The sequence below is a fragment of the Gekko japonicus genome, unplaced genomic scaffold, assembly GCF_001447785.1.
Source record: "Gekko japonicus isolate JY-2015 unplaced genomic scaffold, Gekko_japonicus_V1.1 scaffold2277, whole genome shotgun sequence".
In the NCBI taxonomy this organism is placed as follows: Eukaryota; Metazoa; Chordata; class Lepidosauria; order Squamata; family Gekkonidae; genus Gekko; species Gekko japonicus.
In genome coordinates, this window is record NW_015165312.1 from 113,209 (window position 1) to 139,725 (window position 26,517).

Below are 26,517 nucleotides of genomic sequence, written 5' to 3' on the forward strand. Positions count from 1 at the left end.
AGCGTGTCCAGAAGAGGGCAACCAGGATGGTGAGAGGGTTGGAATCCAAGTCTTACGAGGAAAGGCTGACAGAGCTGGGTCTTTTTAGCCTGGGAAAGAGAAGGCTTAGAGGGGACATGATTGCAGTCTTCAAGTATTTGAAGGGCTGCCATGTAGAAGATGGAGCAGATCTATTCTCTCTTGCTTCGGATTGCAAGACTAGATCTAATGGGTGGAAATTACAAGGGAGTCGTTACCGGCTAAATATCAGGAGAAACTTCCTAACAGCAAGAGTGGTTGAGCAGTGGAACAGTCTGCCTCGGGAGGTGGTGGATGCTCCTTCGCTGGACGTTTTCAATCGGAGGCTGGACGACCACCTTTTGGGTATGTTGTAGGGCTATCTTTCGGCTCTGCTCCTACAAAGTGCAGGGGGTTGGACTAGATGACCTGCAAGGTACCAGCTCCAACTCTGACATTCTATGATTCTATAACGACCCCCTCCAAGCCCGACAGGACCTTTTGCTCTTTCTCCCCTGAGCCAAGGCACCATCTTACGCAGTGGGGAGGCAAGCAGGCCAGCTGCCCAGCAGCCCCCTTCAGCACCACTGGCCCCTGGCAGACTGAGGCCTGTTCAGGAGGAGGGGGCCCTGGGGAGGGTGACATCTGGTGCTGTCAGAAGCTCAGCAATGGCAGGATAATCGAGGGGGCAGCTGGAAAGGTGGGAGTGGGGTATGGTTTGGTGGCTGAGGGTAGAGTGGCTTGCCTGCTGGGTGATGCCAGAGAACAAAGCCTTTCACATTCAGCAAGCAAATCACAAGCACCAACCCACGGATCCTTGAGACCCCTTTGTCATGTCAGACTCCTCAAGAAATGAAAATACAGGAAAACTAATATTTGAGGACTCACACTTTAAACGGTAACCATTTTAGAATGGTTACATACTAATAATTACAAATCCAGCTTTTCATTAAGACCAACTCACAAGGTGACCAAAATTAGTGAGGTATGGATTTCTTACTTCATCACACTTATGAGAGTCAGAAAGAAGAAAACGGCAAAATGATCTGGGGTCAAACAGTGTAAACGACACTTTCCAAAATATATGGCACTGTCATGAAAATGATACATACACATATAATTTATTTGTATGCTACCCCCTCTACCGCACATGTCTGAGACCCAAGCAGGAAAACTAGAAAGGGGCACACAGACACATATAAAAGCGACACACTTCAGAAATACAACAGCGACACAGATAAAACTGGAATGCACTAAATGACATAGAACTCCGAGTATCTGGAATCCTCTGCTCCTACGGAAAGCAGACCCGGCTGCCTGAAAAATGGAAGTGGAACCTATCCCTCAGGCAGCCGGGCACACCAAGAGTGGCGGGGGGCAAGGAGCCAAAGGTTCCCTGCATGGCACTGCCCTGGACTCGCTAGGAGGGAAGGACTTGGGTGAGAAAAAAAGCTTAAGATTTCTGTCCAGCTGCACTTAGGAATCCTAGAGCAGACACAGAAAACACATTGCAGCTTTCTAGCCCACCTGCTCTTTGGGTCTGCGTCACGGTCTGTTCGCTAAAACAGTCCTCTCCATGTCCCTCTCAAAGCCCTTCATCCAACACAGAGCTCCCACTTTATTTAGTAAATATATACACTAAGCCGGGGTAATTAAAAATAAGATTTAAAATTAGCAGATCACAAACGAATGGGTTTGTACAGTAGTGTTTGGTGTCGTGGTGAAGTGCGTGGACTCCAATCTGGGAGAACTGGGTTTGATCCCCCACGCATCCACTTGCAGCTGCTGGATGACCTTGGGTAAGCCATAGTTCTGATACGCCTCATGCCTTGCCAGGGCTTTTTTAGTATCCACTCTATTATAATGATAAGTATTAAATGTTTCCAACATGAGAAAGGAAAAATCATTACAGTCATATGCCCCATTTGCAAGAAATGGGGAGCGAGGGGAGACTCAAGATGATGCTGCCATATGCGGGATTTATGCTCAATAATCCGTGTACACGGACCACACATGTAGACATGCTGACATAATACTTAGGATTAGGGCAACAGCAGCGAAGCAGGTAAATCACCCTTTCAGTGGCGCAGTTGGTGAACTGCTTTAGTCTCACAGAGAGATTCAGTTCTGGAAATTCTATCTGATCCGTAACGACAGCCTGAGCACATACTGAACACCGTCCACAACGGTGGTGTCCTGCCGTGGCAACCAATGTTCTAGTTTGTGGCAAAAAGTCTGTTCTAATTAAAGTATCTCTGATACTCCTGGTTCTTCTAAATCCTATTAGTGGTTTCTCTGTACACCCTGGTATTTCTCTAACCCCATGCCAATGCCTCGTGATTATTTCTTTAATGTATTCAGCATGAGGAGTATAGTCCAGAGCACAAAATATCCAATCAGACCTAGCCTTTTTGTCAGTGGATATTAATAAGCCTTGTCCTTTGGTCTGCTCTAGCGACTACTTGTTAGCTACTACGTGTGCGGGAGAACCCCGCTGTAAGAAGTGTCTATTTAGTTTTTTTCTTTTCCTGATTGTAATCTACATCAGACATACAATTTCATTTAATGTATAGATAACTGCCTATAAGAGGCAAATTGTGTTTTAGATGTTGCGCATTATATGATTCAAAGTGAAGATAAGAGTTTTTATCAGTGGGTTTAACATAAGACCTCACTGCCAATTGCCTAGACCCACTAATAGAAATAATCGTGTCCAAAAAGTTGATCTCAATCTGACTACTTTTAGCTGTAAATTTAAGTAGTGGGATTAATAGTTCTGTCAGAGCTGTTCTCTCAAGGACAGCTCTGGAAAGAGCTCTCTCAGCCCCCCCTCACCTCACAGGAGGGTGTCTGTCTGTTGTGGGGAGGGGAAGGGAAAGGAGTGTGTAAGCCGCTCTGAGACTCCAAGTGAAGGGCGGGGTATACATCCAATCTCTTCTTCTTCTTCTTCATATGTAGTTAGGTCCCTTTTAGGTTTATCAGATTTGTTAGATGAAAGGTACAGATTTTTTGTGTTTTCCGTTGTGCCCAAGAGAGATTCCCCTTTGCCCTGCCCGTGTCCTCGTTCTGAGGCCACTGTGTGCCTGGCTGCCGGCAGCACTCAGCACAGTGGTCGAGGAGGAGGCTGTGCACGGGTAGAGCTGCAGAAGCACATCCGCTGCTGCTGCAACCCGAACAAGACCCGCCACTGGGCTCCTGGGCCGAGAAAGCACTTGGGGAAGTCCGGCCAAAGGGACAGAGGCGTACTGTCCACCAGCCACCGTGGGAAAGGGACCTTCTTTGTCTGACTGCCCACTGCTGGGCTGCCCTAAGGAGGCCTTGGGGGGGGAGGGAGAAGGAGAAAGAGGAGGAGGAGGAGGAGGAGCTGGGGGTTTTATACCCCGCCCTTCACTACCTGAAGGAGTCTCGGTGCGGCTTACAATCGCCTTCTCTTCCTCTCCCCACGACAGACACCCTGTGAGGTAGGTGGGCTGAGAGAGCTCTAAGAGAGCTGTGACTGACCCAAGGTCACCCAGCTGGCTGCATGTGGAGGAGGAGGAGGAGAGGGGCGTCAAACCTGGTTCTCCGGATTAGAGTCCGTCACTCTTAACCACGACACCACACTGGCTCTCTGAGCCTCCCCTTCTTCCCAATGCTGCTCCAGGCCTGCACACTCAGCTGCCCTGTGCTTGATGCTGCTACACCACCAGCTCTCTGTGGCTCCAGGCCACCGACCCAGGCTGCCCGGGGCATCTGCCTACTTCCAGCTGTGCCTCTGGTAGTCCTTGGCAGCCATGCACAGTGCTGCCCGGATGACGCTGCCACGCGGGGCTCTGGAGGCCAGGTCACAGCCCTTGCCTGATTCCTGGGCTCCACCGTGCACCGGCCACACATCTGCGCAGCAAAAGGGTGCTGGCCCTGGCCAAGCAAAGGGAGGAGGAAGGGAAAAAGTCTCAGGAAGTGATTTGTGAAACAGACATTTCTTATTTAAAGGGAACTGCAAGTTGCTTGAATTCTAAATCCAAATGTTGCTCCTGGCACATATCCCTCGTATAAACGAATCTATTTAAAGTCAACGGAAACCCAAGTCTTGGCCTGGTGCCAAACAAATAAAATCTGAAGGGACCACTGGTCTTGGGGGAGGGCACTTCAGAGCTGGGAGGAAAAACACTGGAAAGGTCCTATCCCCTTTTGCCACAAAGACCTGAGACAATGAATGCAGTGCCCAGGCATGACTGTGTGGGGCAGGCGGTGAGCATACGCAAGCACAGAGACAGGCAGTTTTGTAAAGTGAGCTTAAAAGATGGCAACACAGACAGAAAGCAGAGTTATGAAACAATTTGTCAAGACCTCAATAAGCTACAGGACTCTCTCCATGCTTTTTGCTTTCAACTATGATGCAGATACAGATAAATGGCACAACAGTGTGTGTGAGCTGGAAAAAAATCATTACTATAGTACAATGATTCCTAGTCAATTTCTTGATATATTAAAACTTTTAAGACGAGAAGAGGGTCTTGTTACAGTGCATTTTGTTCCTTTCATTTCCATTACCTTTGTTTTTAAGGCACACCTGCAGTAAATCTTTGATGTGCGAGAACATAACCCACATTCTCCTTCATGGCAGAGGTTTTCACATGTATGAACAGCATCTGGACATAATTATAAAAAGGCATGCATTTTTAACAGAGTTTTTAAAACCTGCAGCTGTACCATTTCAGATTTCAGAGATAAATATATAAAACTAGCTGTACAGCATCTAAAGGTAAAGGTAAAGGTTTCCCTTGCTTGAAAGCTAGTCAAATCCAACTCTAGGGGCGGTGCTCATCTTCATTTCCAAGCCGAAGAGCCAACGCTGTCCGAAGACGTTTCCGTGGCCATCTCCAGGTCAGCCCATGAATTTCAGTGCCAAGACGGGATTCTGACCCCCGTTCACACGGGCTCTTCGGGCAACAGGACAGCACTCAACCACCCGCTCGGGGAACTAACCCCATGTCCCTTCTAACTATGCATCTTTCAGCCATGTGTGTGTGGAGAGAAATGGCTCAGAGGGACAAAATCTAGTAAAGGGAGACATCATCTGCATACATTCAATCTAGCTTGTTCTCATAAGAGTGCATGCATTGTTATAGAAAACACAGCGTGCTTTAAAAAAAAAATTAACAAAGGCATTTCAAATATGTGTTTTGAGTATGAAACATTCCTATTACCGTAGCGACTGCAAGGCAGAGGCTTGCTACATGTTCCTCCACAAGATGGGATGGGATCCGTGCAGAGTTTACGTTCCATACACCCCAGGTCTAACAGTTTGCTAAGAGGAGTTTGCCCACAAGGGCAGCAGTGCACAAGTTCCGGAAGCCGTGGGCAAGGCTGGCAAGACTGGGGGTGGCACACTTGTGCACAGTTGTGCATTCCACAAGAGAGTTTTCTGAAATTAAAAACAAAATTGTCGAGGCTGTACTCTGCCTAGGAGTAGACTCACTGAGGTATCCAGCCCTTACTTGCCACAGGTTCGGAGACAGGAGAATCGTTCCTCGCTTGCTCCACATAAGACTTCTTGAGAGGTGCTCTGACAGTAGCAGACTGCATGGAAAACAGCATTGGTGGGGAGGGAGAAGACAAGCAAGGTTGTAAAACAAGATTCTAGGAAAGATACAGTTTTCTAAGACTCTTCAGCTCTTGTCTTCTGAGCATCATTCAGAAGGGACCAGCATCCTCTACAGGATGATTAGGAAGCCTGGGTGGTGAAGTAAATACTAAAATAATGTTGGCTACAGAAGAGTAGCCCAGGTTCAATACAGGATTAACACATCCAGCCCTGAAGCGGCTATATTCCGTTTTCCCATCCTCATCAACTAAAAGCAGTGTGGGAAAAGGCCACTCCAGCCCTCAAATCCCTGCCTGCAATGGTTCCATAGCTCCTTCCAAGCCCCAGTTGAACCACAATAGTAAGTACCGCCCCATCGCAGCTGACCTACGGTGACAACTCAAGGGGTTTTCAAGAAATGAGCAGATGTGGCCTGCCACTGACTTCTTTGGCACAGCAGGCCTGCTCCTTCTTGGTGGTCTCCTGTCCCAAGTAATAACCAGGGCCAGCCCTGCTTAGCTTTCAGGCCTGAGCTAGTCTGGGCTACTTGGGTTGCTAAAACAGACAATTCTGAGAAATATGTTGTCAAAGGCTTTCACGGCCGGAGTTCATTCGTTGTTGTCGATTTTCTGGGCTGTCTGGCCGTGGTCTTGGCATTGTAGGATCTGACATTTCGCCAGTAGCTGTGACTGGCATTCTCAGAGGTATAACGCAGAAAGATGGAGTACTCTCTGTGTCAATGTGAGAAGAAGGAAAATGGTAGGCAGGTAATTTATATCTGGTCAGGAAGGTGGGGTAGGGCTGAGTAGATATAAATTACCTGCCTACCATTTTCCTTCTTCTCACCTTGACACAGAGAGTGCTCCATCTTTCTGTGTTTTACCTCTGAGGATGACAGTCACAGCTACTGGCGAAATGTCAGGTACCACAACGCCAAGACCACAGCCATACAGCCCAGAAAATCTACAACTAATTCTGACAAACTTTATTCTTAAACAATAAACTCTTCCAAAGTTTAACGTTGTTTTATTAACTTCCTGCAAAAATTCTGAAAACTGGGTATGCTTTAATAACCTTTTACCCACCTTGCTTTATAGTCAATTTGCAAGGCTGGCATTTTCCTGAATGGCATATCTGGGTACAGTTATGTTTCCCACAATTCAAAATATTTCCACATATATTGGTACACTGAATTGCTGTAGAATGCCCACATCGAACCGAATGGCTGCAGAAGAAAACTGAATCAGTCATCATAATCTAGTCGTGTGCTGCTGACCAGATCAGAATCTGACATTTATACTTCAAGCGGTCACCTACATCCCTTTTTAACATCACTGAATATATTTAGCAAAAAGAGCTATTAATATTAAGCATGAATTTATTCAAATGGGGAACACCACTGCCTAGAGAGGCCTGTAGCCAGCAGGGGGCTCCCACCTTAGAGCAGCGGCTGCTGCTGCTGCTGGAACAGATGAGCAGCAGGCATCAATGGGGCAGAAGCCTCCTCCAATCCAAAGACGGAAGCAAATGTGGCTCTCCGGCTCTCCGTGAACAGCAGAGCGACTACCAGGGATTTAAGGAGGCATCGCTTTAGACGGAGAGGAGCCAGGCCCCAGAAGTGGGGTTCTGCTCACAGAGACTGTCCCTGTTTTTCCTGCACTCCAGTCCTCTGAATCCCTGAGATTCCGATCACCCTGGGAGGGAGACACATCTGCAGGCGCCGCTTCCCTCCTCTCATGCTTGACCCTCCATTCACAGAGGACAACGTTTGGAAACAACTGAGCAGTGTTCCCTCTCAGCTGAGTGAGCTCACAGTGCTTTAGCCTCCGGCTCACACATTTTTGTCTTCGCTCAGGCAGGATGGGGCTCCAGAGCAAACTGATTTATGCAGCAGCCAAATCGCTCACTCACAACTTCAATGCCAGGAGCTCACAAAGTAGAATTTTTGCTCACAAGACTCCACAGCTTAGAGGGAGCATTGCAACCAAGTATCTTTGGTTCTTCAGAGACATAACAACAGTCACACCTCCAAATAACTATCTTGTGGACAATAAAAAAGTTCTTAACCTCCCCCCCCCCCCCCCCGACCGCCAGCGCTCCAAGATCTTACCTTGTGCGTTGGCATTCACATTTTTTGGTCATAAAAGCAGGACATGATGGGCAAGGTCCTGGATGACAGAGGCTTAAAAATAAAAGCACTTCAGTTCAATCTTATTCACAAAACCTATCAGCAATCATCATAACCAAGAAATTCTCATCAAATGCTAACATTAACACGACAGAGTGACTACAATACGAGTATTTCTGAACTGAAACAAAGATTTGACTTTCAATGCCCATCCAGACCGGATTCCTCCCAGAGGACCCACAGCTCCCCTCCTCCTCTGGGATGCCCTGCCCTCCCACCAGGCACTGGAGGTGGTTCGCGTGTGCCTGCCTGTTGGCCTGAAACGGGAGCTGCCCCCTGCCTGCTTCTACCAGGCTGCAGTTTCCCATGCAGCTCTTCCAAGCCTCTTCTCTGCTGACTGCTCCTGGAGAACATCGCCTCGAAGCACCAGCCAGCTGGGGTGGGTAGCTGATAGGCTTGGGCTGTGGGGAGACTGCCAGGGGAGGGGGTTGTGTGCAGCCTGGCCCCGGTAGCAGGCAGGGACCTCCACCGATCCTGGGGGGGGGGGGACACGTGGCCTGTGCTCACCATCCAAGGGTCTCCAGCAGGCTTGACGGAGGAGGAGGGGAGCGTGCGGCCTGGCCCCGACGAGCCTATGGGGGGGGGGGGGTGGGGCCCACCCACAATGGGGGGGGGAGGGTGTGTGCATCCTGAGCCCACCATCCAAGGCTTCCAGCAGAGATGCCAGCCTCCAGGTGGGACCTGGGCAGGGAATCCCCCCCTTTCAAGTTATTCCAGCTGAACTCCGTATAAATTAGTTCCCCTGGAGAAAATGGATGCTTTGGAGGGTGGACACCGGCATTCTTCCCCAATGAGGTTCCTGTCTTCCCCATGTTCCAATTCCAAACCTCAGTTTCTCAGTTGGATTGAAGAATTTTCAAAAAAACCCAACAAGCTGCTGAAAGCTGTGCAGGAAGGGCCAAAACCACCCATGGCACTTACTGCATGGATGGTTATTATGGGGTAGGGACGCCAGCCTCCAGGTGGGACCTGGGGATCCCCCGGAATACCTCCTCTCCAGACCACAGAGATCAGTTCCCCTGGAGAAAGGGGCTGCTTTGGAGGGTGGGCTCTGGGGCATTCTACCCCACTGAGGTCCCTGTCTGCCCCCCCCCCCCGGCCCCATCCTGAAACCTCTTCCGAGTTTCCCAACCTGGATCTGGCAACCTAGTCCTCCATCCCCCCCTCCCCCCAGCCAGGGGGGGGACATAGCGAGTGTAAGCTGCTGAAGGAAGGGGCAAAGGATTCAGCCCATGGGGGGGTGGAGGAAGGGGACTTGGCTTTCTTGGTGCTCCGTTTAGGGAAATCCATCCCCCACCCACTCTCCGCTCGCTGTCTCTCTGTAAAGTCTGCAAGGCTGCCCAGCCAGATTCTGGTGGCCTTTTGAATGGAATTTGACTTAATTCTGTTTCCACTTGTAATGTTTCAAGTTTAAATCTTTCCTAAAACGTGTTCTAAAAATGCATTCTGAGCTTTTTACAAGGTTATGGTAGTACGAAAAAAATGTGTGCGATAGTCAAATGAAACATTAAAAGCAAATATAAGTAAAGTTATACATATGACTTGTAGTACAGCTAGTAGTTTATATTTCATGTTTGTATGTTTTGTATGTGTTATTCTTAAAATATATTTAAAAGAATTTATTCTGAGATCGTTACAAGGTTACGGAAGTAATCTTCTAAAAAACTCATTTACATGGTAGTCAAATGTAGACTCGCTCACAAGTAGACTCGCTCACCCCTTTAACGCTACTAGTTTTTTTGCTCACGAGATAGAATTTCTGCTCACAACACTGTGAAGCTTAGAAGGAACACTGGTCCGGAACGACCATAAAACCACAGCTCACTTTAACGGGAGGTGACACGTGAAACCAGGATTTGTATCACAGATGACCCTTCAATCCTGGCCGCAGCTTCTCGATTCTTCCCTACAAACACTAGCTGCTATCCGGAAAGTGTCTTTGTAAAAACTCCCCCCAGCCCCGTTTCCAAGCTCTTTCCTCCCATCGGGTCGTAGGAAGACACACACAAACATACACACTCTCAAACTTCCAAGAACCTAACAAACTGCCACCCCTCGTTTCATCCCACAAGTGGCACACTTATACCACGTTCTACTCCTGGCCCTTGCCCCCTTGTGCTCTAGCAGGGCGAGGACAGAGATGGGCTCTGTGGGCAGCAGGAGGCTGCGTGCGTCCCACATCTTGGCCCTAAGGCAGACTGCTGCCTTGCTCCCACGGGATCAGGAGGCCGACCCAGGTGCTCTGCAGGTGACAAGAAAAGGTGTCTGTGTGTCCCCCCCCCCCCAATACCACTGCTGCCTGCCTCGGCCATGACAGGCTGTGGAGGCACTGACTTTGGTGCCCGCCTGATGATGGGAGGGCAGCACAGTAGGGGTGCTCTGCACCTGCCCCACACTGTAGAAGCACCACCCTCTGGAGCTTGTCTGATTGATTAGTGGAGCGACACAGGAGAAGGCCCCTGAGGTGTAGCATGCCTTAAGCTTCCCCTGGGAATGCAGAACACTTTACAACAAGCGTGGACAGGGAGACCACTAGAAAGATGGGGTGAAATGCAGCAGCAATTTTGATTTTAAACAGCTCCTGCCAAGCCTCTGTGAAAAGCTGCAGGCCAGGATTAAGCCAGGAAGCACTCTTATGATGTGTGGAATCATCGTTGAAACCACGTAGTTAACTGTGCTATTTAAGGGAGCTAAAGTATCTCCTGTTACGGAGCGGTCTGAGTTCAGATGACTCACAAGCCATAGCTAGTTTAAATAAGTGACAGATTCACATGCAGTCTGAACTGATTATATCTAATAACAGGGCATGTGCTAAACAGATAAAATGAAAATTCTGCACAAACTGGTTATGAAAAAAAATCAAATTTGCAAGTTTGTATTTTGCAAAACTGATTCTTTGCTAAGATTCAGGTGTTCAAAATACCATGCATGTTTCTAGTGTAATAGCCGTGGCAGAAATCTAAAAGAAAAGGCCTGGAAATGGATAGAGAGGCAGCAGCAGAAAGAAGACAGAGCAGAGGCAATGAAGAAAAAATCAGAAAGCTGTAGAAGGCATCGAAACCCCAACTTTCTGATGCTCCCATTTCAGGCCAAGTGTTCATAGTGTTTTACTTCATCACATCAGAGAGACCCCTCCCCAACTGAAAGCTAAGATTCTTTAAAAGGCACATGATATAACAGCAGGTGTGTGTGTGTGCGCGCACACACACACACACACACACACACACACACACACACACACACCACCATGGAATCCAAGGGTGTGATGCAGATGCAAAACAAAGAATCCCCAGCCCTTCCTTTCTGGGGCTGAAATTCCTCCTGTCGTTCTGCTTCAGCCTTACCCATATAGAAGAAGAAGAAGAGGAGGAGGAGGAGGAGATTGGATTTATACCCCGCCCTTCACTACCCAAAGGTGTCTCAGAGCGGCTTACAAACTCCTTTCCCTTCCCCTCCCCACAACAGACGCCCTGTGAGGGAGGTGGGGCTGAGATAACTCTTGACAGAAACTGCTCTTTTTCAAGAACAGCTGTGCCAGAGTTATGGCTTGCCCAAGGTCATCCAGCCAGGTGCGAGTGGAGGAGTGGGGAATCAAACCCCCGGTTCTCCCAGATTAGAGTCTGCGCACTTAACCACTACACCAAACTGGCTCTAGTTACTATATATGTCCATGTAACACTCATACCTGTGATAAAGAGGGACAGGAGAGTTCCACTAAGGATTTACGCTAAACAAAGGACTGTACGTGATTCAGCAGCTGTTCCTACTCCATTATACAAAACTAAGGATTTCCACTGTTACAACTTTACCAGCACTGCTTATGTTCTTTTATAAAATGTTTTCAAAGATTTCCTTATTTCCTTTAGATATTTATAACTGATTTTCTTCTCAATGGGGACCCGATGTGACTTACACAATTATTCTCCCCTTCTCCATTTTACCCTAGCAACCCCAAGAGGCAGGGGAGGTGGGAGAAACTGACTGGCCAGAGGTCACCCAGCAAGCTTCCACGGCAGAATGGAGTCTGAACCGCGTCTCCCAGATCCTAGTCTGGAACTCTGGCCAGGACCTCATGGTGCCGGTTCCTGCTGCCTGGGGCTCAATGGACCAACTGCTACAGAAAGTTACAGCTGTCCGAACATTCAACCTGTTTACTGTTCCAAGAGTTCAGGCACATCGTCTAATCCTCCGTGAATTTTTTATATGCAAACTTACATATTACATAAATGTGGGCAATCTTGAGCTGATCTTCTTTTTCTACAGAGTTCTCCACAACTGTGTGGAATTTCATTTCTGTTCCACTCAGGGTTTCTAACCCGACCTACAAAAGGAAGCAAAAATGTACATTTTAATACGAAAATTAAACACAAAACTATTAAACACAGTTAATGGTCACAGATTCCAAATGTTTTTCCTCCTGTAAAATTGCCAGTCTTCTTTTATAATTTTGCAACAGATTAACAGTATAATCGTACATTCCACTTACTCCAGTCTAAGCCCACTGAAATTAGTGGACTTAGACGGGAGTAACTTGGCATACGATTGCACTGTTAATAACTTACCTAAGAACCATGAATCAATATCAAATGCCTAGTTAAGGTCCTCAGACCATCGTTCACAGCACCCCTTTCTTCTCTTTTTTTGTCCTTCTCTGTTACTTTGCACGCAGTCTCCTACACAGACCTTCACCTGTAAATACAATTCAAGTTTCTAGTCCTTGCAAGTTAGCAGCTCCACATCTTCCCTCTCTTTTCCCTCCACCATAAATTCTAATCCAGTCATCTTTAATACACCGTCATGGTATAGATGGCTGTTTATCTGCTCCCATAGAGGACAGGAGGGGTGTAAGACAAGGCTGTGTCCTTGCTCCTGCCTTGTTTAATCTTTACATTAACGACTTAGCCTCTAGACTGAATATGCTGTCTTTGCACCCCTCATCTGATTCCGGTCATGCTACATGCAGACGGCATGGCTCTGGTACCAGTAACCAGAGAGGGACTGCATCAATCAATTCAGATCTTCATTCAATATTGTGCTGATGAACAACTGGTAATTTCAAAAAATCCAAGGTTTTAGTTTTTGCTAGATCTGGTAGGCTGAAATTATTACGCTGGAATATCTCAGGTCACATTACGGAAGAAGTCCAATTTTATAAATATCTGGGAGTTACGTTCCAGCATTCACTCTCTTCGGCTTTGCACACTAAAGCGATATCTATTAAACCCAACAATACAGTGGCAATTTTGAGGAAATTTTTTTCACCACAGGTATTCAATTTGCTCTTGCAGCTTTGGATGTTTTTTGGGCAAAAACAACCTCACTGTTTTTGTATGCTATTCTGGTGTGGATTGGTAGCCTGGGTACGTGCCCAGATATAATCCAGACAAATCTTCTTAGATCGATCTTACCATGCAACTAGAATGCTAAAAGGGTTGGAACACTTTCCCTATGAAGAAAGGTTAAAGCGCTTGGGGCTCTTTAGCTTGGAGAAATGACGGCTGAGGGGTGACATGATCGAGGTTTTTAAGAAGAAGAAGAAGAAGAGAAGAGATTGGATTTATACGGAGTCTCAGAGCGGTTTACAAACTCCTTTCCCAACAGACACCCTGTGAGGTGGGTGGGGCTGAGAGAACTCTGACACAGACTGCTCTTTTTCAAGGACAGCTATGCCAGAGCTTGTGACTGACCCAAGGTCACATCAGCAGGTACAAGTGGAGGAGTGGGGAATAAAACCCAGTTCTCCCAGATTAGAGTCTGTCACTTAACCACGGCACCAAACTGGTGCATGGGGTAGAGCAGGTAGAGAAAGAAGTCCTTTTCTCCCTTACTCACAATACAAGAACTCGTGGGCACTCGATGAAATTGCTGAGCAGTGGGGTTAGAACAGATAAAAGGAAGTACTTCTTCACCCAAAGAGTGATTAACGCATGGAATTCACTACCACGGGAGTACGGCTTCAAGAGGGAATTAGTTAAACATATGGAACAGAGGTCCATCCGTGGCTATTAGCCACAAGGTATAGATAGGAACTCTCAGTCTGGTGCAAGTGATGCACTGTATTCTTGGTGCTTGGGGGGGGGGGTGAACAGTGGGAGGGCTCCTAGTGTCCTGGCCCCACTGCTGGACCTCCTGATGGCACCTGGCATTTTTAGCCACTGTGTGACAGAGTGTTGGACTGGATGGGCCATTGGCCTGATCCAACATTGGCTTCTCTTATGTTTATGTCCAAGTTGTATTGCCTCGTCATCCCTGTTAATAGAAACTGGGCAGAAGACAATTTCTCCTATAGCCTGATCAACAGTTATTAAATTTTGGCTTGCAATTAATCTAGAGAGTAAGAAATCACTAGTTTCGCTGTTAGTATTAGATTCTTTTAAACCTGGATGGGTTTGCCTCCTCAGCTGAGCTCACTTGATTTGGATTATGCCTCTCTTCTGGCCTTCGGAAAAACTGGTTCTTATACTGTGGTTAGTAGCCATCTGGCAGCAGAAGAAGGGCGCAGTCTTCCAGAAGGGAAGTGGTGCATATATTCACCCATGTACTTTGGATACTCATATTTTAATCAATACCAGTTACCATATTATTTCCATAGTATTATGGTACCATGCTACTGGAGATTACCTTTCTTGTAAGAATGAATTCACTTTCACTCACTGTCTTACATGGACGATTCACGGGGCAAGAAATGGGATCTGGAGCTTTTAGCTGTGATAGGTCTTCGGTAGAAACTACTGAGCATTTCTTCATTTTCTGTGTAACTTATGTGGATCTGAGAAAAAAAATTCTCGATCCTCATCTAAGAAGCCTGTTTGTTCTTCTAACTATAATTTAATTACTCTGTTAGCGAACCTTGATTTTGATATAACATTAGATGTATGTAAATATATAGCTGCTGCAATTAAACATTTTTTGTTTTTAATTAATATTGAACAGCAATAACTTTTTTTGTTCTATTACTGTCTTTTTCTGGTCAAAGAGCCTATTGGCTTTAAGCCCTGGACGGGAACCATATTCTAATCCAACAGCTCTGAACTACAGATATTTAGCTGCATCTATAACTGCTATTTAACATAGTATCTCATTATAACTCTAAACATATGTCATTCAAGCTGAGTTTAAAAAGATGGGGCTGAATGTTTCCATAGTGACAGAAAATTGTAGAGCAGTAGACAAAATGGCAGGATTCATACCACGTGGCCCAGGCCCATGTCGTGAAGAGGGGGGGGGGAAGGCAGGGAAGGAAGATTTTTTAATACTACCAAACACAGTGATGTTAGGCACACACACACAAATGGAAGAGAAAGGATGTGACACTTTGTCCGTTTCAGTTTTTCAGTTGAGTTAAACATTATACATACACACAGATAGAAAGATGACAGGAACACACATATAAACCTATATAAAAGGTTATCGGAAAGCATTCTCCGTGGCTCCAGTGGTGTTCTAACTACTTGCACGGGGGTTTTGCCAATGCAGTGGGGTGAAGGGAACATTTGCGCACAACATAAAACGAAAAGGCAAAAAGTAACAAAATGACAGGATACATACAGTAGATGAGATTCACAGTTGACAAATGCAAAAGACTGTGGCTAGGAAAGACTGGCTTTGTAATATAATATGGAAGGGAGGGTAGGATATAAATCAAACAAACAAACGAACAATAAATAAAATGTTAAAAGTTCATAATGCCACACAGGAAAAATGCTATTTATGTAGCTAGGGAACATCTGATAAAATGATACAAGGTTCAAACCCATGTTGTTGTTGTTGTTGTTCTTCGGTCGCGGAGTCGAGTCCAACTGTCCGCGACCCCTTGGACCAGATCATGCCAGGCCCTTCTGTCTTCCGCCGTCCTCTGAAGTTTGCGCAATTTCATGTTCGTTGCATCGGTGACACCCATGTTAAGTCTTCATTAAACCACATCAAGGCATTCACAGTATGAAAACCACTCACCACAGAAGCAGGTGTAGGCACCAGGCACGTGCGAGGACACATTCTGACAAGCTGGGCAACGCCAACCACTGTTGCCATCTGCCAAAGGGGGGAAGAAAAATTGTATTTTTCTATAACACGGATTCTTAACATGGAAGGAAGGAAGGAAGGAAGGAAGGAAGGAAGGAAGGAAGGAAGGAAGGAAGTCTCTGGATCTGTGTGACCATTTCAAATACTGCAGTACTTCTAGTATCATATATTGGGGGGGGGGGGTTTGATCTCATGTACCACTCCAATGACTGATTTGTGCATAAAACTATTCTGGATGCATTTACATGGATCACATTCAGCTGCCAAAGTATAAAATAAGAGTGTTCCCTGGGAGACACGGCAAGGCTTTTCTTTTTCTTGACACTCAAAGCCATTTAGTGCTGTAAAACCTCTCATTCGCCTGAGCATTCTTCATTTATCCCACTGTTGCATATGGACTCATTCCCATTCAACAAGATCAGCCAGCAGAACAATTGTTAAAACAGAAATTGCTACTGTGATTTTACACACCTCCCTGGTAACTACTACACTAAGACCAAGGAGCTGAAAATATTGATAACAATACAGAGTCCCAGCCGCTGGCTCTGCCATATCACTTGGCTGGCTAACAGCACCTCATACACATCTTGGTACCCACCTCTCCATGGAGAAAGCAGAAGGAGTTACGGTGCACAGCACACCACCTGCACTTTACATCCTGTGGTAGCAGTAATATCACAACTTTATACTGGCTGTACACCAACCAGACTCACAAATGCCTAACCCTGGATGCAAAGGGGAAATAAGCATATGTGCGGATGCTGAGCGCTCTCTGTTTTTTGCTATTAATCCAGAAGCGATAAAGGGCAACAGTAAAATACAGAAATGGGCTGAAACAGTAGCGCACATGCGCACAAATCAGAGACCATGCCTGTTGCTTTTTTCAGCTGGGTAATTCTGTCACAAGAAAGGCACTTAGCAAGAGGCAGCAATGTGAGGCTGAATACACGGGGGGGGGGGGGGGGGGGGCCCCGGGGGGTAGCACCTGAGAGCTAGATATGTATTTACATGTAACACAATTACACCTTTAACTGGGCAAATGCTCAAGTGAGTCTTCAAAAGAAGCAAAGTGAACTTCGGAAATTTTCATTCAAAAAATGAAGGCAAAGACTTTGGGTGAACTAAACTATTGCATCTAAAATTAGTACTATTCAAAACACGATACTGAATCCATGACCTAGAATGTCCACTGCAGGAAGAAAAAGGTTTGAATGTGCAGAAATCGTTTAAGCATTATGTTGATACTTAATTTCACCGCTATATTATCATAAACAGAAGTATTTACTGGAATGTGTGTTAACATGGCAACAATGTTTTCAGATGTAGCATTTTGCTTCTGAATCTGAGTTTTCATCATAAAGTCTCCACTGTGCACTTCTGAAACATGGTTCAGCCTCACCATGTTGCAGTATCAATGTATCAGCAGCGCAGCCACCACATCCTTACACTCAACCCCCTTTCCTGCCACTGTCAGAATCGGATCCCTGACAGCCATGGTCCTTGGGTCAGGCGACACCCACCCTGGTGCTCTGATGTACACAGCTTGTTAGCCGTCTCTGCATTCTTATCTCTGTGTTCTCATCCCTGCTCATAGCTCCCATACACTACATGCAACACCTGCCAGCAAGGTATCAACTAGTTCACACAGATCCTCCTCTGACATTCCCTGGATGTGGGGGACGGCTGCCCGGTTGTGTATTGTAGACAGAGCGCTTTGAAACTCTGTATAAGGGTCCTCCTACACGGAGGCCAGGAGATTGTTCGCGTTTCTAATTTCTCATGGCCTTGTAGGAAGTATTTCAGATAAACATTCACACCATTATAATTTGAACTTTGTTAACCTGTCTATCACACGTAACCATGACATATGAATGGGGGCCGAACCAAAGTTCTCGTAGTTCATGCTTTTGAATTATTTGCCAGTACAATACAATACAATAAAACCCATAACCGGACTTACTGCGTCTGAGAGTCACTGTAGAGTCTCACAGATTGACAGTACTCTCTCATCACCCTTCTGCCCTACATCCCTCCCCTCTTGCAACCTGAGGGATGGGGAAGGGGGGACAAAGGCGCCTCCGGAGGCGACAAGATCAAGCCAGTGGAAACGGAGGAAAAGCCCCGCAAGATGACGGGGAGGAAACCGAAGTGGTAAGTGGGCTTCCACCCGACTGATCGGTGGGAGGAACCTCCATGGCTAGGCGGCACTCCGGGACTCCAGAGTGCTTGAGCACAAGCTGAGCTGGGCCGCCGCCGCCACTCCCGCACTTTCCAGGATGAGCCGGAGCTGGGCCGTTTCCGCGAGGAATGGGAGGATAATTTCGCCACTAACCGAGGCCAGCCCAGCGTCCGGGCTGAGATGTGTGAGTTGAAAGAGGGATTACAATTCTTGATCACTAACTTACCTAAGGTGGTCAAAGAACTGATGGAGAAACCCCCCCTGTCCACCTCGGAGGAGGAAGAAGGGGGGCAAGACGAGAACGAGGAGGAAGAGGCACCCATCCGTTCCCATCCACGTCGCCCCGAGCGGCCGAGGGATGCCCTGGAAGCAACCTTCGATGGGGACCCTGCTAAGATAGCTTTCTCTGCCATCCAAGTAAGAAAGATGCTGCGGGAATGGGGCCATACCTTCGAGTCGGATGAACAACGGGTTGACTACATTGGTTCCTGATTGAGAGAGAAGGCAGCTGACTGGTTCGTGGGACTGTATAATCTCGGCACCCTGGATTTGTGGGATGTGGATGCCTTCATGCAATCCCTGCGGCACCAATTCGAGGACCCGCTCGAACTGGAAAAGGCGAGGACTCGGATCATTCACACTAGGGTTCCCAAGTACTTACCGCGATCTGGCAGGGGAAACATGCTCCCCGGCCAGACCATTCCTCCCTGTAACGCACCATCCTGTTGCCAGGAAGTGACGCCAGGCGACCCTCTGGCAATGGGGCTGGAAACTTGATGGTATCCACATCCTGCATCGAATTTCCAGCCTCATTGCCAGAGCGTCGCCCGGCATCACTTCCTGGCAACAGCATGGTGCGGCGCATTTGTTGTCCCCGCAGGAATGAACCTGCGAAGACGTCTGTGTCCCCTGCCGAATCACGGTAAGTACTTGGGAAGCCTGATTCACACCATTATAATTTGTACTTTGTTAACCTGTCTCTATCTCATGTAACCATGACGTATGAATGTGGGCCGAAAAAGTCACAATATCAAGCATATAGTTCATCATGCTAGCATATCGACTGGACATCTTATAGCCAAACATTCTGTCTTTGTTCAAATGATCTGAACCTGTGACCTTCTCCACACATTCGGCAACTGGGGGGAAATACTGACCTTCAGCCTGTGCTGCTGGTGATCTTGCCCATTTCTTAATGCAGCTCAAGTGGAACACGTGATAGCAGTTCTGACAGCTCCAGACTGGGGCCACCACCCGGATCACTTCGCAACACACCATGCATTCGTACTTCTCCGAGGTCAGCTGCTCTATTAGAGACCCTGAGAAAGGAAATCGAGAACGTGCACACAAACGTTATCCCAGGAATAAAAGGAGAGTGGTCAGGGTGAAGCAAGAGCAACCGCTCCTTTAATACTTTAAAATGTTTTGCGGCATAGCAATGTTACTGACTGCAATCCCGGATTCATAAACCATATCTCTGCTGTTAGAATACATAAGTGGGGACACGCAAGGAACTTGCAGGAGCAGGTATCCCATTCCCCTCACCTTCGCTTCCTCCCCTCTCCACCTACTTCACTGTCCCTCACTCCCTCCCACCACCCCTGGTTCTCTTACTCTCCCCTCCTCCATGCCCATCAGTTCTTCTCTCTTCCAACACCCCCCACCACCACCACGTTCTCCTTTTGCCCTCCATCACTCTCCTGCCCACCCCCACAGCAGCAGCTCTCCAGGAATGACAACAGATCTCACGGCCACAGAGATCAGTCCCCCATAAGACTGTGTCGTATCCAGGTTGGGAAATTCCTGGAGATTTAGGGGTGGGGCCTCAGAAGGACAAGGTTTGGGGAGGGGAGTGACCTCAGCAGAGTATAATGCCACCCAAAGCAACCGTTTTCTCCAGGGGAACTGATTTCTATCATCTGGAGAACACCTGTAGTCCAGGGGATCTCCACCAGCCCTCACCTCGAGGTTGGCAACGCTAGTTCCAACGGAGGAAATTGACGCTTTGAAGGGTGGAGTCTGTGGCATTACACCTGTCTGAGGTCCCTCCCCTCCTCAAACCCCACCCACCCCAGGCTCCACCCCACAAATCTCCAGGGATTTCCCAGCCTGGAGTTGACAACTGTGTCTCCTTCCCACCCAACAGCCAACCTACCTTTGTCTGCCCCTCTGTCTTGGCTTTCTGTCACCTCCCTCTCTGCAGCCTCTACCTAGGGAAACTATGGTCTTTCTGCACAGTGGGGACCAAAGCAACTTACATTACCCTCCTCGCCTTTTTCCCTGCACAACAACCCTGTGAGGTAGGTTAGATTGAAAGTATGTGACTGGTCCAAAATCACCCAGTGAGCTTCCACAGCAAGATGAGAATCTGAACCTGGGTCTCACAGACCCTACGCTGAAGCTATAACTCTTACACCACACGGCCTTTCATAGGGTGACTGCTGTTGACCACTGGCATACGAACAGGGCTACTTGAGTCATGCAAGTCAGGCAGTATCAAGAAACCCAGAGGTTGATGCCAGGCCTGGGGAATCCAGCCTCCAGGTGGGACCGGGAATAATTAATTAATAATTAATCATTATTATTGTAATGGCATCGTGTGTAGTATAGCCAGGAGATCCGAAGACTGTCTGGCAGCCTTAAGTTCTAGCTCTCGTGTGGCAAGCTAGACTTTTTTTTTGGGCTGCGAGAGAGCTCTGAAAGAGTTGTGACTGACCCAAGGTCACCCAGCTGGCTTCACATGGAGGGGTGAGGAACTGAACCCAGCTCTCCAGATTAGAGCCTGCCGCTCTTAGCCATCACACCAAGTTGGCTCTAGTGGGACCTGTAGATTCCCCAGAATTACAACCGAACTCCAGACATCTGTCCCCCTGGAGAAAATAGAGGGTGGGCTCTGTGGCCTCTCCCCTCCCCAAACCCTGCATTCCTCAGACTTCATCACAAAATCTCCAAGAATGTCCAAACCTGCAGCCCTAGTCAGGCATGGCTCCCATGAAACCAAGGTCAAAATAGGCCTTTTTACTCACAGAAACTGAAGCCTGGAATACTGTGGTTGCCTAACAGCAGCCACTGAGGGAATCCATTGCTTAAAGCTACAGGTGCTCTTTTCATAATTTTAAGGTTTTTTTAAACCACCAATGTATTTTTTTTTTTTTAAGATTTCACATTTTTCTGCAGACTTGGGGCCCTTTTCAGTCTGTCTTGCCCCTTCACTGCTCCAGTCACCAGATTTAAGTATTCAAAGATATGGCCGACTTTAGATTCCTTTTTAAATTTCACTTTTTATAACTATTTCCCTCACAGTCAAGCTCATATGTGAATTTAACATTAAACACTTCTGCTGTCCACTCCATCCATCTGATAAACAGGATTCACCTACGCAGACATGCCTGAAGGAGCCCAGATCAATGGCCTTGGATGGGCCTCAGCTTTTCATGGGACTGGGCTGCTGCAGTATCTCCTTATTACAGAAACACTAATGTATATTTTGTATACATTCTCCTTGTCACAACCCAACCACCTAATTCTTTCTGAAAAGAAACAATTCTAAGCAACTACTTATAGATTAGGGTTGCAACAGATGCCATCTTACGTGACAGCTAAAGCATTTGCTCATATAAACATAAACTCCCCTATGACTGCTGCCAACTCATTCACAAGTTCAGAATCCAGTGGGGGCACCTTTAAGACCAACAAAGGTTTATTCAAGGTGTGAGCTTTCGTGTCCACGCACACTTTTCCAAATACACTGGAATGGCAGGTAAGGTTAACTGCCATGCCAATGTATTTGAAAAAGTGTGCATGCGTACGAGAGCTCATCCCTTGAATAAACCTTTGCTGGTCTTACAGGTGCCCCCACTGGACTCTAAATGTGTTCTACTGCTTCAGACCCACACGGCTGACCCCACCTGGATCTAACTCATTGACACACAGTGTTAGCCTGGCAGCAATCAAGGGCCTAGGCAGATGTGAGTGCTAAATGCAGAACCTCACACACGTTGGCACACGTCTTAAGTACATTTAACACGGCAAGGAACTCATGGAATACTTTGCACGTGCACTTTACCTGTGGCTCACGTCATGTCTGTTTCGGCCTTATGAAAGGTGAATTAAAAGTTACCAAGCAACTCCAGTGCCTGCGGTTTCCTTTCTACCGGTCAGTGTACATAAGTTCCTGCAATGTGTTCCCAATGACACGACAAGCAGCAATAGAACCACCCCTTCCCCAGCATTTCCCACTCTCTCAGTTATAAGGGGAAGCCGTCAGCTCTCTCCCGTTCCAGCTCTTCAAGAACCATACCAGTGCCACCACTTTAGAGAAAGTATAGTTAGGAAAGAGGTGTGATCAGAAAGTGGGAGCATGCTTCTTGAATCCTAAAGGAACTAATTCAGCATGACCCATTGATACTAATCAACCCCTTCAGTAGCCAGACAGCACACTGCCCCTTCGAGAGATAGATAGTGCCCCCCCCCCCCCCCCCCCGGCACCTCCCAAGCCCCGCATCTCGAGGCCCCAGTTGCCCATCCTCAAAGGCAACAGAGCAGGTGCAGATTAACAACCTCTTTGACACCGTGGTGGGCAGAAGGCCACTGGCGAGGAGGGCAAGCTCTGAGCCTTGCTTTACCCACCTTCCTTCCCAAAGCTGTGCTCTGTTAATGGTTGGGGGCCACGTCCTAAGCGATGCATTCAACCGCAGAGAACAAACTGCACACAGAATGAATCTCTGGCAGTGCAGAATATTTCAGCGAGGCAGCAGATTTGGCCTGAGCATTGCCCAAATCTCATTTTTTAAGCCTAGACGTTGTCGCATCACAAGAGGCAAAAGGCGCTGTCCTGCTCACAAGTAAAGGTCAGCCACCCTTGGTTCATCACAGCAGCAAGCACCCAGGTTTCCTGTAATTACCCTTTCAGGTACACAGTGTGGCTATCAAAGCCAAACAGCAGGCTGTGCCAAGACGCCAGTCGGCTCAGCAGCACTGCCAAGATGAGAGGCCTCACACAGCAGCACGGCTGCTGACATTGCAGTGTCTGTGCAACACCTTCCCAAGCAGGACAGCCTTACATCCCAGGAAGCTGCTTATTACGGACCTGCAGAAAAAGTGTGGCCTCATTCATACAGTACCCTGACACATTCTCCTCTCAATGGAACTCTTTCCACTCTGACAACTGAGGATTCCCTGCATGCCTCCTACAGAACCTCTGAGCACTGCAGAGATTTGGACATGTTCTATGATATGCTATCAGTTTACCCACAGGACAGGGCAGGACAGGCCTGCTGGACCTCATTGTTGCCCCACACTAACTGAGAATTCACTGCATCCCAAGCTTCTTTGTAGCTGGGCCACAGAAAGAGTGGCCACAGCGGGAAAGTCACCTTTCAGGGAAATGTACTGCTCTTTTGGCTGAGGAACTCCTAATAATCTTGCAGGATGCCCCAGAGTTTTCCAGAACACACTCTGAAAACGACCAGTATACAACTAAGAAAGCAAGGTGTTTGTTTTTGCTGGCAAGTCACAGCTGGCTTAGGGTTTTCAAGGCAAGAGATGTTCAGACGTGGTTTGCCATTGCCTGCCTCTTACGACCCTGGTATTCCTTGGAGGTCTCCCATCCAAATATTAGCCAGGGCCAACCCTGCTTAGCTTCCAAGACCAGGCTATCCAGGTGAGGGTAAGAAAGCAACTAGGTTCATAATAAACTATCACATGCATTCTTTAAAATGAAAAAGTTAAAAACATTGCTTAATAAACCATAATTTTTTGTTCCTTCAATCACAAATGTGCACTCTAATGTAACAAAACCGGAATCATAACAAGTGCCATAAAAACCCCTGCTTAATTATACTGTCTCCACCCATACAAAGCTACTTATCAAGATGACTTAGCTTTGCACATTTTGTGAAAAAGCAGTACTAGGAAGCAGCCCTTTTGAAAAGGCAGTCAAGCAAACCAACTGGTTTCTAAGCTTCCAAAATAAAATTCAGAACTGAACAGCGTACCTGTATGTGTTTCCTTGCTCTTTGGTGCATCGCTTTGCTTCTTCCAGCGCCTGCTTTTATACCCCTCTTGAAGGTGGGGTTTTCTTCCACCCGGTACAGCTGCTTCACACGAAGGCTGAGTCTGCGGCACACTCACCAAGTCTGGCCCCCTTTCACGCAGTAACGATTTTTTTCTCTTCTCACTTTTGTGCTCATTAGGAGGGTGGGGAAGGGATGCGTTCTTAATGGGCTTTGCATTCCTGCTCCTCGACACATCTTGCCTTTTGCTGGGCTCTTTGTTCTGCACAGGTTCCCTGCATTTGTTTGCAAAAGGATACCTTCTCCGCACAATGCTGTTGTCAGAAAAGCCATCTGACACTGCTTTCCCAAAGGATGGTTCAGAAGAATCTGACTGAGTCAGATCTACCGCTGGTATGTTTTCATAGGCTTCATCCTTCCACTTGGACGGTATTCTTTTACCCTGTGCAGACAGATGCTTCTCCTTTTCTTTCAACCCTCTTCCACGTGAATGCATCAAGTATGTCTTCTTTGGCTTTGCTCCTCTGTTATCTGCAGTTTCCTTTTCACTGTCTGAAGAGAAATCGCTGTATTCTCTAGGATTCATTCTTCGTCCTGGTATCAGCCTACTATCTAAACATGCAGGGTCTTCTAAACCACTGGCAGCTGTTTGTTTGACCTGATTTTTGCCATGTGCTCGGTCATTCCTTGACCTCTGCCATCGCTGACTTTGAAAATTGCGGCTTTTTGTTTTGCCCACACTGCCAAACAGCAAAGAGTCTGGCTGACATCTATGCTGTTTCTCTGGACTGTAAAAGTTACGCTGATCTGCAGAGCAGCCATCGTGTTTACTGTGCCTGGGCTGGACAGGAGGGGGTGTACTGTTCCTGCGTGGGTCCTGATCCAAGTCCCACCCGGACTGACTTTTCCAGTTGAGACTGCAAGTCTGTCTTTCCCTTGGAATGAAATCAGTTGCATCAGGATTTAAGGCACCTACGAAAATGAAGGAATAGGGATTTGGCATCCTGCAAACCCAGACTCCACTGAGGATGTGATGTCTAAACAGTGTAGGCTCATCTGGGAAAGACTCCAAGCGGGGGGGGGGGGGGGAGAAGGTGGTTGGGAAATTATGCAGAACAACGCTCGCACGACTCCTAATCACCAAGACAATTACATCGATTGGTCCCCTTGGTAAAAAAGATTTAAACTCGTCATACAACCATCACTACAGCTTATGAAGACAGTCTGCTATCCTATGAACGCTTCCCTGGGAACAAGCCCCACTGAATAAAATTGGATGTACTTCTGATCCAAATTTGCTTAGGACTGCTCTGTTAGTAAAATACAGGATTATGCCTATTCCTAAAGTGGTTAAGACGCTGAACTGCAGTGGATGTGGAAGGTCGGTAGTTCAGCAGTTTGAGACCCGAGTGTGCTGCATGACGGAGTGAGCTCCTGTCTCTAGTTCCAGCTCCTGCCAACCTAGCAGTTTGAAAGCAAGAAATTGCAAGTAGATCAATAGGTACCACTTCGATGGGAAGGGAACAGCGTTCCGTGCGCCTGTGTGTTTAGTCATGCCGGCCACATGACCACGGAAACGTCTTCGGACAGCGCTGGCTGTTCGGCTTTGAAACGGAGATGAGCACTGCAACCCTAGAGTCGGATTCGACTGGCTTTCGAGCAAGGGAACCTTTACCTTTAAACTACTAGTAGGGAAAAAATTCCCCCCATTTTTTGGCATTCTATATAATATGCTTCCTAAATCTGCCAATCACATTCTATAAATAAATAAATGACAGTGAGTGGATATTTCTTTAGTAGACCTCATCCCCTCATCAAAATCTCGATTCACATACTGTTGCAGTCATTTTCAGCAGGTAATTCTTTCATACATATCCAGCAGCTCCTATTTGTAAATTACCTGCTTTGGGGTGGTGGTAAATTATATTAAAAATACAATTTAATCGTTTGTAAAGCTTGGCAAGTCACCCTTGTAGGAGAGGGTGCCCGATTGCATAAGCAGGAAAAGGTTTTTCTCTTTTCCAGCCCTAAGTGACGGTATCACCACCACCGGAAAACAAACTGACCACAGCAGCACCTGTACACATCCTTGAGTTGGGCAGGGTTGAGGGTGGCTACCCCTCCAGATGACAGGTGCTGCTGCTGCTGGGAGAGAAGACCAGCTACAACAGTGGCCTTCTTCCTGCTGTGCTGCGTTGTCAACGGGGCTCTCCCTCTCCACCAGTGAGCTGACTTGGGGCTCTCTCTCCAAGGCGACAGGACTGATATTTTTAGTCCCCACGTCGATGCAGCAAAAGCTGCAGAGAGGTCCAAGGTGTCCCCGGCCGCCGGGCCCCCCGGCCGCCCTTCGGCAGGAGTGCCCCCCTCTGCCCCCCCCATCCCATCCGCAGTGTGGGCAAAGGCGGCGGGTGCCCCATCTGCCTGGCCGGCCTGGTGGCCCGGGCCCCCCCCCCCTGCGTCGGATCCCGGGGCCGGGGCGCTGCTCGATGCCCCTGCGCGGTGGGTGGAAACCCACTTCTTCAGGCGGACGGTCCCACACAGACAGAGCTGG

General features: G+C 47.5%; 1 protein-coding gene across 2 annotated transcripts in view; it reads right to left on the reverse strand.

The window, feature by feature from the left end:
* The window catches only part of NFX1 (nuclear transcription factor, X-box binding 1), a 74,692-nt gene extending 48,583 nt beyond the window's left edge, over positions 1 to 26,109 (reverse strand). For both annotated transcript variants that reach the window (XM_015410482.1, XM_015410481.1), the window contains exons 1-10: positions 26,044 to 26,109; positions 23,949 to 24,938; positions 19,110 to 19,271; positions 15,705 to 15,782; positions 11,967 to 12,072; positions 7,674 to 7,745; positions 6,649 to 6,788; positions 5,478 to 5,559; positions 5,187 to 5,404; positions 4,531 to 4,628 (exon numbers count right to left, since the gene is read on the reverse strand). In XM_015410482.1, the coding sequence (XP_015265968.1) occupies positions 4,531 to 4,628; positions 5,187 to 5,404; positions 5,478 to 5,559; positions 6,649 to 6,788; positions 7,674 to 7,745; positions 11,967 to 12,072; positions 15,705 to 15,782; positions 19,110 to 19,271; positions 23,949 to 24,938; positions 26,044 to 26,053 (1,956 nt within the window). In that variant the 5' untranslated portion in view covers positions 26,054 to 26,109. The remainder of the gene's footprint in view (positions 1 to 4,530; positions 4,629 to 5,186; positions 5,405 to 5,477; positions 5,560 to 6,648; positions 6,789 to 7,673; positions 7,746 to 11,966; positions 12,073 to 15,704; positions 15,783 to 19,109; positions 19,272 to 23,948; positions 24,939 to 26,043) is intronic.
* Between the last annotated feature and the right edge of the window lie 408 nt (positions 26,110 to 26,517).